Genomic DNA, 15,180 nt, shown 5'->3' with positions numbered 1-15,180 from the left:
CATGCAATATTGCATTCTAACCACTGCGCCACCTATTAAAACTATGTGTGAAAATAAAACAGATGATTTACATAGAAATTTAAACTTTGGGGGTGGGGGGGGGGAACGTCCAAAATTATCAGGGTAAATGAAATGATTACAAAGACCTGGTTAAGGGGGGTCTCAAATCTTGGCCAGCTAATAGTATCTTTGGGATAAGCCTTGCATCTCTGCACAAGCTTTCTTACGAGCTTGTCATTCCGGCAATATAATTAGATGAGATATATAGTGTGTGCAGAACTGTGAGCAACTCCAGAGAAAATGGCACATAAATTGAACAAATAAAGAGACCTAAACTCTACCCTACAGACATGTGCAATAAAGTAGAATAAAATTAAACTAATCTAGTTAGGGAGAAAGATAAGCTATGACTTGTATGAGCTGTTTTGTTTTTTTTAATGTGAAAGCATTTATCCAAGCTGAACCACAGCTGCTGGAGTGATGTCTAAAATGATCTGCTTCAGGGCTATGAGTCTTTTTTCAGCATTCACAACCCAGTGCTTTTTTGTGCTCACATTCCTATTGCCTTTCTGGGAGAAATTATAAATAAGGTTGGGACTGTATGGGCACAGCTATTAGAAGTCCTACACTATGTTTACATGGCTGCAGAAAGTCAAAATAGATTTGGGTCCCTGTGTCACAGGCAATTCTTTGTGCAGAGGGATAACTTTTCCTTTTCCTTATTCATTTTTGAAGTCTGCAGCAGCATCTACTGGCCGCAAATAAAAATACTGTGTAACTTGGCTATACTGACTTCCTCATTTTTAGCAAATTTTGTATGTTTCCTTTCTCCCACTTCAAAAAGGACTGGCTTAGCTAATGGGACAACATACCACATTGTTCCCAAACAGTTTAATGGGAAAACATTAGGTTTGCTTTAGCTTTTTATTCTTGAAATATATGAACAGGCTGCAATTGCCAAAAGTAAATAAGTAATATGTGAACTGTCATCTCTAGAGCTTCTGTAGGGATTTGTTGCTTATATTTATCTTTTCATTGATTGTTGAAGCACACAGACAATCCAAAGACAAGGCATAAAGATTTTTGCTGTGTCAGACACACAAACCTAGTGAGAAATGTGATAGATTATGTTAACTGATTATGTACCCTTTGTACCATCAAGTCAGTATTGATTCATAGCAAGAATAGATATCGATTTTCTCCGTGCCAGCCTATCCACAACCTCATCCTTCAAGTCCAGATGGACTTCTTTTTCCTTCCTCCTTCCCAGCCTCAGAGCCTTCTCAAGAGACACTTCCATAGATAGCAATAGCAGGCAACTGCAATAGAAATAAGAACCAGTAAAGGGATTAGTTCCCGATACCTCTTTTCTGGATTAAAGAGAAGACAAAGAACACCCACAAGTTTGTTCCAAACAGAAATTCCTCTGGGAACAGATTGTGAAATGGTTGTCTTCAGCAGGTTTGAGAGTTCCTGGAGCTGTTGAGTTGGGAGAATCATCTTACCTAAGTAGTGATTTGGCCTTTCAAATTGGTCACTAGGTTTGCCTATCTCCTCTCTTAACTATTTTACAAAGCTTCTTCATTCTTGAGTTTCTATATATTAAGAAACATCTTTAAACTATTAACTTCTTAAAATGATTAAATTAAAACTATTTGGGAACAATTTATTCAGCAGATCCAGAAGAACCAAATATTTTATTGGATAAAACAGGGATTGTGACTGACTTCAATATGGAGTTTAAAGAAAATGCTGGATTACAAAAGTGATATGGACAAAAATGATGTGGATTTCAAAATGCATTTAAAAATACCAGAATATGAGTCATATGGAAAAAGATGCCACAATGGATTTACAAATAAAACCAGTTGTTTCCTTCATAATTAAAGGGGACATATGAATAATAAATCAGATGAGTGACTTGGAACATGACTTTGGAATATGTGGACACAAGAAAATTTTCAAAGAATAGATGAAAGGAAAATGATTTTTTTTTTTTGAAAATCAGCTTTCCCAGGATTAAAGATCAAGAAAAGTTAACAGAGGAATTCAAAGTGGACTTATTTGATCAGGATTAATATAAGTGATACCTATTAATGGAATTTCCTTTTGTCCAGGAATGAGCAATGAGGCTTTAAAGATCTGTTTATAAAACAAGGAAGGGTTTATTTTACTTTATTTCTTACAGAAAGTAATAAGTTGGAATAAAGATGGATTTATGGATTTATTACTTTAAGCTTAAAATATAATATATTATTATTTCTGGTATTAATAGATTTTTACTGACTAGAATCTAATGATGACTTTTTATAAATTAATTTTTGATAAGAAATAGTACATGGGAAGAAGATTTTTTTAATTGAAATATTAGAGGAGATATTAAATTGTGAAATTATTTATACTTATCTGGAGGAAGGGAGTCATCCTTTATAATATCTTTTTTATTTTTTCTTTCTTTCATCTTGCATATTTTATTTTACTTTTTATATTTTTGTTACTTTATATTAGTCTTTTACCTTTGTATTTAACATAGTACAGTCTTACAATCTAAATGAAGAATGGCGATTAAGATGGGTGACTTTTAATAAACATAACAAAACAGATCATGTGGATCCAACAAAACCACTTCTAGGAGTGCAGTTGCCCTGAAAAATATGGTGCCACCTGAATAAAATCAGGATAGGCCATGACAGAACTAAGGCAAAGGGGGAATGACTGAGACCCTGTAATGCACCTGTGGTGCACCAGAACAAACTGTAACACATAGGTTTCAAGAATGTTGCCTCAGGAATTTTCAAGGCACCTGGCTTGTTTGCATCATATTAAAGATGGTTAACTAAGCTTCCTTAGATTTTGTATTATAACATTTAGCCCATTGCAATTCTATGGCTCCATAGTATGGTGATTTTATTGTGGTTTGATCTTAATGTATTATCTTCTATAGTGTCTTTCATTGTGTGTGTGCGTGTGTGTGCGTGTGTGTCACAAAGAGCCATGGAAAGATGTTCTCCCTTTGTATAAAGACAATGGCTAAAATGATTGTGTGTGTGTGTGTGTATAGATAGATAGTCATTTATTTAGTCTAAATTTGTATATTAGTGATTGCATGACTTCTGCTCTGTAGATGCATATGCTAAATAAACAAAACCTTTGTATTTGTAAATCCTAATAAAATGATGAGAGAGAGAGGGAGCAGGAGAGAGAAAGAGAAAGAGGGGGAGGGAGCTCTTTTTCCAGAGACCTAGATCTTCATAATGTGTCCAAAGATGTCTGTGCTATTTGGAGAGAAATATCTATCAGTGATACAGGGCAGGGTGAGAGGGAGAAGTTGAGATTTTGGTAGATTTGGAGCGGGAAAGGTATTGTAAAAGTGTATGTGTGATAGAGGATAAAAATACAATGAACTTTTTAGTTTTATTGATCCTGAAACTTGCTTCTTAGAAAAAATATTTTCAGAACTGACTTAAAAAAAAATAAAACCACAGCACAAAGTAATTGTTAAAGCAAGGTTTATTTGTGCACGTAGCTAAAGAAAGGAAATGGATAAAACAAATAAAAATGAAAAAAAATATACAAATAGGAAATGTCAACAAAGAACAAAATGTACAAAATGAACTTTGGAGAGATACAGTGGTAGGATTCAATTTTTTTTACTACCGGTTCTGTGGGTGTGGCTTGGTGGCCGTGGCAGGGGAAAGATACTGTAAAATCTCCAGTCAGAGGTGGTATTTGCTGGTTCTGAACTACTCAAAATTTCCGCTACCTGTTCTCCAGAACTCGTCAGAACCTGCTGAATACCATCTCTGGGCAGATAGCCAACAGTTCTAAACTAGCATATAATTAAATTATTTTGATAAATCATAAATGCTAAGATCATTATGTTACAAGTCTATTTTCAAATAAAGCATGTCCCTGTTAAACCATGGACTAAAATTACTTGGTTAGCATATTAAAAGGGGATGGGGGGTGTAGAAACTGAAGAGATAAACAATTTGTTAGGATAGTACAGTAGATTATATGTCAAGTTAACATTGAACACTTGGGTTTTGGCTGTGGCAAGTTCCAAATTTTGCAAAATGAAAGGGCAGAGGGCTTAAATCACAGTACCTGTGAATCTGAAATAGCTCACCATTTGGAATTTGTCCTTTCATAAAGCTTTGGTTTATGAGTAACATGAATGGCAGCATTTGTCTGTACATATCCTGCAGCTCTCCTTATCCTGTCCTAAATCAGCTAATCTGATCCTTCTCTTTTTTTGCTTCCAATCTGTGATAGGCATTTCGCTCATCATGTGGAATGCCCTCTACACAGCTGAGAAGGTCATAATCCGTTGGACCTTACTGACCGAAGCTTGCTACTTTGGAGTACAATTCCTGGGTAAGTAGGGGCAGTGGTGGGCTGTAACTCTTTTAATAACTGGTTCTGTGAGTGCGTGCTTTCACATGCAGCATTCGAAAACCACCAATTTTAACCTCTACAGCTTACCTTCAAGAGCAGTGCCTGTAAGTAAAATAGCTGAGGCGTGGCATTCCATTGTGCCATGCGAATCAACTGAGCTGAAAAACATTGCATTTCAAATTCCCAGAGGTTGTGGGAGGAGCTGCTGGCTGCTTGTGAAGGAAGCAGAGGGTGAGTAGAAAAGAAAGAGGCAGTTTGAATTGCTTCCATTGCATTTCAAATTCCCAGAGGTTGTGGGAGGAGCTGCTGGCTGCTTGTGAAGGAAGCAGAGGGTGAGTAGAAAAGAAAGAGGCAGTTTGAATTGCTTCCATTGCATTTCAAATTCCCAGAGGTTGTGGGAGGAGCTGCTGGCTGCTTGTGAAGGAAGCAGAGGGTGAGTAGAAAAGAAAGAGGCAGTTTGAATTGCTTCCATTGCATTTCAAATTCCCAGAGGTTGTGGGAGGAGCTGCTGGCTGCTTGTGAAGGAAGCAGAGGGTGAGTAGAAAGGAGAAAGATAGCAGCCGTGTGCTTAATGGCTGCGAATCATATAACTATAAACCAAGAATACCAATAAGACATTTAGAGTGAGTGCACTTGAGATTTATTTCAAAATGACTGGCTTAGTTCAGTGTAATACTTGTTTTACAACTGTCTTTCGCAGTACTCTTTTCAAACTTGGATAGTGTCCTCTTTGTAAAAATATTACCAGTCTACATGGACAGATTACCTATCTAGAATCTCTAATCTGTGCTCTCCAAGCAGAAATTAGGTGCCCAATCCAGCCATCTGTTGAGCTGCCATGCTACCAGCTCCCACTACCACAAAGCCTACAGGAAAAGGGCAGTATGGACAACCATGGGATCTGGCAGGGTGAGAGCTGTGGACCATAAACACAAAGCTTTTGCTGTGTCCCAGAATAACAGATACAGTGCCCTTGCTGACCTTAATAGGGACACTAAAGTGACAGGTCAAGGTAGTTGTGATAATGATAACTCAAGTAAGCCGGGGATCATGGTCCTAGAAGAACTTACTTTGGAAAGGAGAAAGTGTGAATCAGGTATTACACACCAGTCACACAAGAAGAGCAAGACATCCAAAAAGAGAAGCCACCTTCTGGTTGGGGACTCAATTGTAAGGGATGTAAATTTAGGATAGGATACTGAGGTTTTGAAAGAGGTCAGGTGTCTACCACGTGCTACTGCCAGCAGAGACAAGAAGCGTATTCTTAAGATAGTCAAGAATGCCAGCAAGGACTATGATGTTGATGCTATTATACTTCTTGGTACAAATGATCTATCTCAGAAGGATGTATTTTCTGTTCAGAAAGACTTCCAGAGCTTGGGGTATGAATTTAGTAATATGGGCTGCAGGCTTATCTTTTCAGAGGTTCTACTAGTATACAAGGAACAAAAAGGGAAAGGGCAGCATGTAGCAGAGTTTAATGTGTGGCTAAAGGAGTGGTGTGAAAGGGAAGGCTTTGGTTTTATTATCCATGATGTCTGCAGCTGGTCCAATGAAAAACTGTACAAAAGATATGTTTGCATCCATCAAAGAAAGGGACTGAGTTACTTGGCATTAAATTCACACATTTCCTGGATAAATATTTAAACTGAACAGCAGGGACAGAGAATTAATGGATTCAGAACATTTCTGTCCCCAGCAACCTAAAACTAATAAGGATACCAGTGATTGCAAAATAGATCTTTGTGCAGATAAGATTACCAACCTTGATGCCAACCAAAACCAAGCATTTAAGTGAGTGCCATACCATGTGCACTAATCAAACAGGTGGCAAGAAAGTAGGGGCAGGCAGGCACAACACATGTTATGTAGACAGTAAACACAGTGTCAGACATAAAGATCTCAAGTGCCTATATACAAATGCATAAAGTCTGGGGAACCAATAGGGTGAACTCAAACTACGAATACATGAAGGTAAATATGATATAGTTGGAATAACAGAAACTTGGTGGGATGAAACCCATGACTGGAACATACTGGTAGAAGGATACAAACTATTCAAAAAAAAACCAGACCCCATAAAAGAGGAGGTAGAGTTGCACTGTATGTAAAGGACCACTATGTTGCAACAGAAATACATGAAACCAAAGTTGAAAACCTCCTAGAATGCATATGGGTCAATATAAAAGAAAAAAAAGAATGACATGGCCATAGGTGTACATTATCGGCCACTCAATCAAGCAGAAAATATAGATGTCCTTTTTGCCAGCCAACTAACAAACATATGCAGGAAACACACAACAGTAATAATGGGAGACTTCAATTATCCTGATATCAGTTGGAAAACTAATTCTGCACCAAGTGAGAAATCAAATAAGTTCCTAACCAACCTAGCTGACAACTTTGTTGTCCAAAAGGTAGAAGGTCAAACTAGAGGGACATCCATACTGGACTTAATTCTTACAAACAGAGAAGAAGTGATAGAGGGAGTTGAAACTGCAGGAACCTTGGGTGAGAGTGATCATGTCATACTAGAATTCAACATAACACAAACACAAGCAACGTAACATAATGACACCAGAGTCTTGGATTTTAAAAGAGCTGATTTCAATAAACTCAGAACTTGGGAAAGATTCCATGGATGAAAATCCTAAAGGAGAAAGAAAACAACTCAAGAATCTTGGGAAACTCTAAAAAGTATGATCATAGAAGCCCAGACCAGCACAATACCACTGAGAAAGAAAAACAAGAAATCCAAGAAGAAACCAGCATGGCTGCACAAAGTTATCTCTGGCAAATTAAAAGAAAAAAAGGACAAGTCCAAAAAATGGAAAGAAGGACATACAACCAAGGCAGAATATCAGCAGATAGCCAGAATCTGTGAAGACGAAGTCAGGATAGCAAAGGCTCAGAACAAACAAAGACTTGCAACAAAAGTCAAAGATAATAAAAAAAGTTTCTTCCAACATATAAATAACAAGAAAAAAATCAAGGAAACAGTCCACTAAAGAGAGAAGATGGCAAGGAAGTAAGAGGCAACAGAGAAAAAGCAGAACTGCTTAACTCATTTTTTGCATCCGTCTTCACTCAAAAAGAAACTATAGCTCAACCCAAAAACGTAACTGTAAAAGACAGACCAGAAATAAAAGTAGAAATAAGCAAAAAAATAGTAAGAGAACACCTGTCTGATCTTAATGAACACAAATCACTGGGGCCTGATGGATTACATCCCAGAGTTTTAAAGGAGCTGGCAGAGGTCATCTCAGAACCACTGCACCATATCTTTCAAAAATATAGCACCAGGGAACTACCAGAGGACTGGAAAAGAGCTGATGTGGTTCCCATCTTCAAAAAAGGAAAAAAAAATCAGACCCCGGAAACTATAGACCAATCAGCTTCACATCAATACCTGGGAAGATACTGGAAAAGATAATAAAAAAACAGATCTGCCAACATCTAGAAACAAGTAAAGTAATAACTAGCTGTCAGTGTGGGTTTGTTAAAAACAGATCATGCCAAACCAATCTTATTTCATTCTTCAACACAGTGACTAAATTAGTAGACCAGCAAAATACCATGGACGTAATATATTTAGATTTCAGCAAGGCATTCAACAAAGTAAACCACAACCTACTTCTTAGTAAGCTAGAAAAAAGTAGAATAGATAGCACCACCACTAGATGGACTCGCAACTGGCTGGCAAACCATACTCAACGAGTAGGCCTTAATGGGTCTAAGTCTACATGGAGGGAAGTAAGCAGTGGGGTGCCACAAGGTTCTTCAATATCTTCATTAATGACTTAGATGAGGGAATAGAAGGAGAATTTACCAAATTTGCAGATGATACTAAGCTGGCAGGAATAGCTAACACCCAAGGAGTTAGGCTCAAGATCCAGACTAGAACACTAGGCCATATCTAACAAAATGAAATTCAATGTAGAGAAAAGTAAAGTCCTACACTTAGGCAAGAAAAACCAAAAGTACACATATAGACTGGGTGAAACCAGGTTCAATAGCAGTAACTGTGAGAGGGATCTTGGAGTCTTAGTGGACAACCAGCTAAATATGAGCCAGCAGTGTGCAGCAGCAGCCAAAAAAGCTAATGCAATCCTAAATTGTATTAACAGAGGGATACTGTCAAGATCAAAGGAAGTACTAATACCACTCTATAGTAAGACCACACCTAGAGTACTGCGTCCAGTTTTGTTCACCACATTATAAAAAAGATGTTGAGAGTCTAAAAAAAGTAGAGAGAACAGCAACCAGGATGATTTGGGAACTGGAGGCTAAAACATACAACAAATGGTTTCAGGAACTGGGCTTGGCTAGTCTAGTAAAGAGAAGGACCAGGGGAGACATGATAGCACTCTTCCAATATTTGAGGGGCTGCCACAGGGAGGAAGGGGTCAAGCTATTTTCTAAAGTGCCTGTAGGCCAGACAAGGAATAATGGATGGAAACTGAACAAGGAGAGATTTAACCTGGAAATAAGGAGAAACTTTCTGACAGTGAGAACAATCAACCAATGGAACAGCTTGCCCTTGGAAGTGATGGGAGCGCCATCACTTGAGACTTTCAAGAAGAGATTGGACTGCCATTTGTCAGAAATGGTGTAGGGTCTCCCACTTGGGCAGGGGGTTGGACTAGATGACCTACAAGGTCCCTTCCAACTCTGATTATCTGTTTGGTCTGTTTGTTTGACATGGAAATAAAGGACAGGATAGGGCAGGTGGGGAGGGTCAGCTGATCGCTGAAACTACTGGTTCAGTAGAACCGGCCAGAACTGGCAGGAGCCCACCACTGAGTAGGGGCTTTTTGGGAAACAGGAATTCATTCATTTCCGCCCACTCCCTCTCTCCCCCCTCGCCCCCCCTCTCTCTCTGCAGTCCCATTACGATCTAGATATTTCTTAACTGTTTTAAGAGACCAGAGTATCAGAGTATATTCATGAACTGGAATAGAGCTTGGTAACAAGATCAGCCAATGAATAGGCATAGCAACTAAGTCAGCCGATAAGGACTGTTTTGGAAACTGAAACTAGAAGTAGCCTAGGCTGGAAACTGAAACTAAAAGTAGCCTAGGCATGGTTCTATGTTAAGATCTGCAACTCTGCAACTATGTTAAGCTCTGCAACTCTGAAGCTATGTTGAGCTCTGAGTCTGTCTATTGAAGATGAAACTAACTTGTTTGCTTGCTGAAGACGGGAGCTCTGCTCTGAACTTGCAACATGTTTCTGTTTGAGTTTGCTCCATGTTGGAGAAATCTACAGCTGGTGTGTAAAATTTACTTATGTTTATAAAGATGTTAAATGAGGCATCAGCCATCTGTGTTTATTTTTCTGGCACTGAATTATCGCTGTAAAACTCTCAATACATGGAATTTGAAGCAACAGTGCTATTGGAACTCAGATTTGCTCACAAAGAAGTGCTGAAAAGAAAACGATGCAGCCTAGTTATTTCATCCCAATTTACCAAAGCATCTAAGCTCTGAAAACAAAGCAATTCACAAGCTTGATTAATTTCATTTTAAAAAAACTAAGCCTTCCATCTATTTTTCAAACATTTTTTTTTTCCTTTCAGGGCAGGCAGGGATTTGCAGAAGACCTCCAAGGTCCCTTCCAATTCTTGTCATTCTGTATTCCTTCACCAACTGATGAGTGTGGCTTTCCTCCTTTTATAGCCAGTTGTCCCAGGATAAAATTCTGAATGGCAGAAATCCTGTCTATCATAAGTCAGTGGGAAAACTAACCTTTCATGTTAACAAAAAAAGTGGTGAAAACAATGAAATTTACAAAGCTTCTACACCTGCTAAAATCCCAAGCAAAATATATGATCTGCTTTGGTTTGAATGTTCAGGTCTAAGGGGAGATTTAAACAGTGAATGTCAGCTTCATTTGTTGTTCTGGTTATTACTGTTAAGCCATCAATGAATTCTATATCCATGAATCCTGTTTTTTTGCATCGTTCACCTTAAAATGTTCCCTATTTATCGCTTAATCTGAAGCAATGTTTATCTGACAGAGTTAAAAAGTGATCTGAGTTATAGGGATCCTTCTTCCAAGAAACAAATATGTGCAAAAGCACATTTGTAGGCCAACCTTCATATTTTAGCTACAACTTCCTTTTCATCATTGTCAAATAGATCTGCTTAACTTTGTTCAAAACCAAAAGTAATATGGCCAGCCTGCTAAATAAGAATGCAGTAAGCTGGGTTTTTTAAAACTCAAGATGTTTTCTAGAACAGGAGTTGCCAAACTTTTGGACCTCAGGGACCACCAAACTCATAATTTTTAATCCTTTGGACCACTAATATGAATTTTGATTGACGGTGGCTTGCTGACATTGGTGAGAAAGTCAGTCCCATATTCCAGAGTTGCAGTAGTCACAGGACTGGCCCTTTGGTCATCCCAGAACAGCTTTGGGTGCAGGCCAGTCGGTGGGTGGGCCATGTGGGTGGCGCAGCCTTGTGTCCCCACACAGCCTGGATTAATTGCTTTTGGGGGGGAGTGCTTTGAGGGGACATTTCTCTGTGGACCACCAAAATTTTCTCACAGACCACCAGTGGTCCCCAGCCCACTGATTGGTGATCACTGTTCTAGAACAGTGGTCACCAACTGGTGGGCCATGGCCCACTGGTGGGCCATGATAAAATTTTGGTGAGCTGCAGAGAAATCTCACTCCCAGAGTACCCCCACAAAGCAATTAATCCAGGCTGCGCCAGCCACATGACCCATGGGAACCCTCCCTGCCCACTCACTCCTTACCCAGCAAACTTGCCTGCTAAGTTGCTATTTTTCCTTTTCCTGACCATTAGCTATTTTGCTGGGCTGGGAGATTTAGATTAGCTAGGAAGCAGGAAATGGTTAGATTTCTTGCTTTCTAGCTAGTCTTTAGAACTTCAGCTCTGCTTTTAAGCATAGCCAAACCTCCCTTAGGACTGAAGGTTCTATTAGTCAGTGCAGCCCCCCAGCAAGCAACTTTTATGAGACAGACTCAGGTAGCCGATGGCAGACAGATAGATCACTGAATGATTCTGTGATTCTCTAAGCAACTCAATCTGCCTGCCTGCTTTGCCTGATTTTGAGTAAAAGTTGCTCTTTTTTTAAATAAAAAAATCATTATTTGTATAAATATCTATATTTACATAAAAGCCATGCCCAGCCAGTCACATGACCACCAAGCCACACCCACAAATTAGGCCACACCCACAGAACCAGTTAGTGGTCCCTGGGATTTAACATTATGAGTTTGGTGGTCCCTGAGGTCCAAAAGGTTGGCAAACTCTGTTCTAAAAGACAGCTAATGTGTTGGTAGTTTGCTTGGTGTAAATGTGAGGATGTTTTATTTTAGCCTTTAGCTGTCTCCTTTCTCTTTCAGTGACTTCAATCACCTTGGTTGAGAGTGGCCAAGTGTCTACGGGAGCCACATTTCTTCTCATCAGCCGAGCCCTCTTTGTACTTATCAGCATTTATTACTACTATCAAGTTGGACGCAGACCCAAGAAAGTCTAATGGCCAGAACTTTAGGGGGTTGGGAGACCTTGGCTGATTTGGAAGGACTGGGGGGATTTTCTATTTTTTTTTCTTTTTCTTTCCCACATTCCTTTTTGTTCACGTTAGTGCAGTGTCTTTAAAAGCAGGAGTCATTATAGCATGCATCAATGTGTCAGTCCAGTGCAGGTCTCCCTGCCACAGCAGACAAGAAAAAAGAAAGATCAGAGCTGAGCTTCTTCTTGCCTAATGTCTTTGGGAAAGGACAGAAATAATAAGGCTTACTCAGAATGTGGGCAAGGGTAATTCCCAATTGTTAGCCAACTTACTCTGTAAAACTAGATGATGGCCCAAGATATCCCATTCTACCCTCCTCCAGAGCAACTGGATTGAGCATCTGTCACAACAGCCAGTGCAGGATAGGGATGATAGGAGTTGAAGTTCAACTATCGTAGACTTGGGAAAGAATTTGGAGCAGCTTTCCAAGGTTTACATAGATAGATCCAGCAATTCCACTGAAATTGCAGTGGACGTCTTAAGTATGTTCTTCCTTTTCATTTGTCAGTTGTGATTGGGTCTCTTGTCAAGTCTGTCTACTAAAATTTTACAGCCAGGACTGAAACAACATTTTGCCTTATCGGGGAATCCCAAAGGCACATTATACAGAATATTGACATCTTTTAATGTGCCTCTTAGAAAATGATATCATGGCCATACATCTGAAACCTGGACATAATCTATATTAATTTAAAAAGATATTCAAGCTCTTTTGAAGGAAGCCTCAATCTGCTACTGCTTCTAAATATGCCTTTTTATTTTTGGCCATTATTTCTCCCTTTCTTCTCTGCTGTTGGCCACTTAGTACTGTTCTAGTTAGCAGTGTTTGGTTTTTAAAGTAGTAGTTGTTAACTAAAAAACTCTCAGATAATTCTAGAAAAAGGAACATTAGAAGAGGAAATTGAAATCATGATTTCACAGGCTTTTTAAAAGACAAAAATAAAAACATAGGGAAATATTTTCCAGTTTTTACAAATTATTGTCAAGTGTTAGTGCAAATGAAGAACACACAAGAGCTTGGTTATAAACAAGTACCTAAAATGGCATAGTAAATACTGAACATGTCTAGGTTAGTTTGTATTGTATATGCTGGAATGAGTTGTGAATGTAGAAATGTCTGATTTTGGTGGTCTTTTCCTCCTTGAAATGGAAAGGTCAGTCAAATTGGTATTTATGTGCACGTGTATGTCTCGGAGCAGCAGGGGGGGGGGCGGGGGCGGAATTACAAATGATTTGGTCATTTCTCATGTTTGGCAGTTAACTCCAAAACTGGATTACACCCTATTACATGAACGAAATCAGTTTACTACAGAGGTGGTATTCAGCAGGTTCTGACCAGTTCTGGTCAGAACTGGTAGTGGAAATTTTGAGTATTTTAGAGAACCAACAAATGCCACCTCTGACTGGAGATTTTATAGTATCCTTCCCCTGCCATGCCCACCAAGCCACGCCCACAGTACTGGTAGTAACAAACTTGAATCCCACCACTGGTTTACTATGAACTGTGTCTCTGCAAGATGCCCCGAAGAGATGGAGTGTCCTCTCTTGTAGTTGCAAGAGGCTGCTAACCTAGAACAGATTAATTTATTTGGGGGTAGGGATGGGCCCAATCAAGATTCTTTATATTGTCTATGTAATGTTTGCCAGTTACAAATGTCCCTTTATCCATTCTGTTATTTAACCAAAAGGGATAAATATAAGTTGATTTCTTCAGACTCGGAACCAAAGTTCCTAATGATATGAATAAGGGCAACCACAGAATAAAGTAAGAGAAATATTATTCCAGGTATACCCATGGGTCTACCCAAACTGCAATTCATTGTGTTCAGTTGGGCAAATAAAGCAGATTTGCTTTTTTTCCTGCCCTGTTGTTCCCATCAAAATATTGAGACAAATCTGCAGATAATTTTAAATAAAATCAGGAATTGGTTGATATTTCCATACAAACCACAACATTATCTATCACTTCAGGATAAAACCTAGCAGTTTACCTTTTACTTTTCAATCCGTTCAATAGTATCATGCTACCCCCCACTTTTCCCTCATTTACCTTATAGTGGTTTTTGTGTTTTGCCTTATATTGAATTTACGTCAAGTAAATTGAAAATGATTGCAAAAAATTTATTAGCATATAACTGTTAAGATGGACCAAACTTTTTGGATTGAACACAGTAACTCTAAAAAAGGGGTATATGATTTATATTGTGGAAAGACTGACTATCCATAAAACTGGATAACATTGAACATGGAAGTAGCATCTTTTCATTTTCAACAAGTAATGGTATTTGGAAAATCTAAAGACTAATTTGTGGATGGCCAATTATATGTGCTGATTTTGCCTACTGTGGTCTTTTTTTCCCAACTATTTCCAACACTGCCACCTTGATCAACTTCTGGCATTAACTACTTATGTGCATGAACTTGGACTACCATGTATGCTGTAGCTGAAGACCATACAAAATCCATGAATCAAATAGACATTCTTAAAGTATTTGACTTTATGATAAATGTGGTGATTCAAGTGGTGAAATTAGATTTAAGAGAGAAAGCCTGGAGAGATTAAATTTCTCTATTGGAATGAATTGTTAATGCTACTTTCAATTGTTTTAAGTTCTTGCTCTGTAGAAAAGATGATTTGTACACTTAATGAAATAAGTATGATTCCAAACAGTTACCATCTGGTATTGAGCATTTTGTTTCAAGGTAGAAAACTGAATTAGAGGAAAGAATATTTTTCAACTGGGCTGTCATCCGGTTTCCAAATCTTTAAGCTGAACTTTGGTTCAAGGAAAGGAATTATATGCACTTATGAATCAAGATGTTGCCCTGTCACATTTCTATAGTAAATGCGACTCATTATCCTATTAAAATTCATAATTGTCTCTTTATCAAGGCTCACGCTGAGGCATTTCAAACTAGTAATACATAATAAAAACAACAACACTGCCATATATTGTAAGTATCTGTGTTTTACTATCATCCTGAAAGATTTTCTAGGTTTTTCACTGATATTTGTGAAACCAAGAGAGATGCATAAAGATTGGGCAAGATGTGATTGAACAACTGTAGCATATTGGTAGAACAATATCCTTTTCATGTATATTACTATTATTTATTAAATTTACATGCCACCGATCTCACCATTTTGAGTAGCTTACAACATCGTATAGTTTCTCAGGGCTGGAATAGTTATGTGCATGACATCCTAGATCAGTGGTCTCCAACCTTTACGGCTTG

The 15,180-nt window shown here is 38.5% G+C and overlaps 1 protein-coding gene across 3 annotated transcripts in view; it reads left to right on the top strand.

The window, feature by feature from the left end:
• The window catches only part of TP53I11 (tumor protein p53 inducible protein 11), an 86,435-nt gene extending 71,543 nt beyond the window's left edge, over positions 1-14,892 (top strand). For all 3 annotated transcript variants that reach the window (XM_026707464.2, XM_087921405.1, XM_087921404.1), the window contains exons 6-7: positions 4,276-4,377; positions 11,774-14,892. In XM_026707464.2, the coding sequence (XP_026563249.1) occupies positions 4,276-4,377; positions 11,774-11,907 (236 nt within the window). In that variant the 3' untranslated portion in view covers positions 11,908-14,892. The remainder of the gene's footprint in view (positions 1-4,275; positions 4,378-11,773) is intronic.
• The last annotated feature ends 288 nt before the right edge of the window (positions 14,893-15,180 follow it).

The sequence above is a fragment of the Pseudonaja textilis genome, chromosome 1 (assembly GCF_049901715.1).
Source record: "Pseudonaja textilis isolate UNSWEBS1 chromosome 1, rPseTex1.2, whole genome shotgun sequence".
In the NCBI taxonomy this organism is placed as follows: Eukaryota; Metazoa; Chordata; class Lepidosauria; order Squamata; family Elapidae; genus Pseudonaja; species Pseudonaja textilis.
The sequence above is the reverse complement of the archived record's forward strand: the minus strand, read 5'-3'. Positions and strand labels throughout refer to the sequence as shown.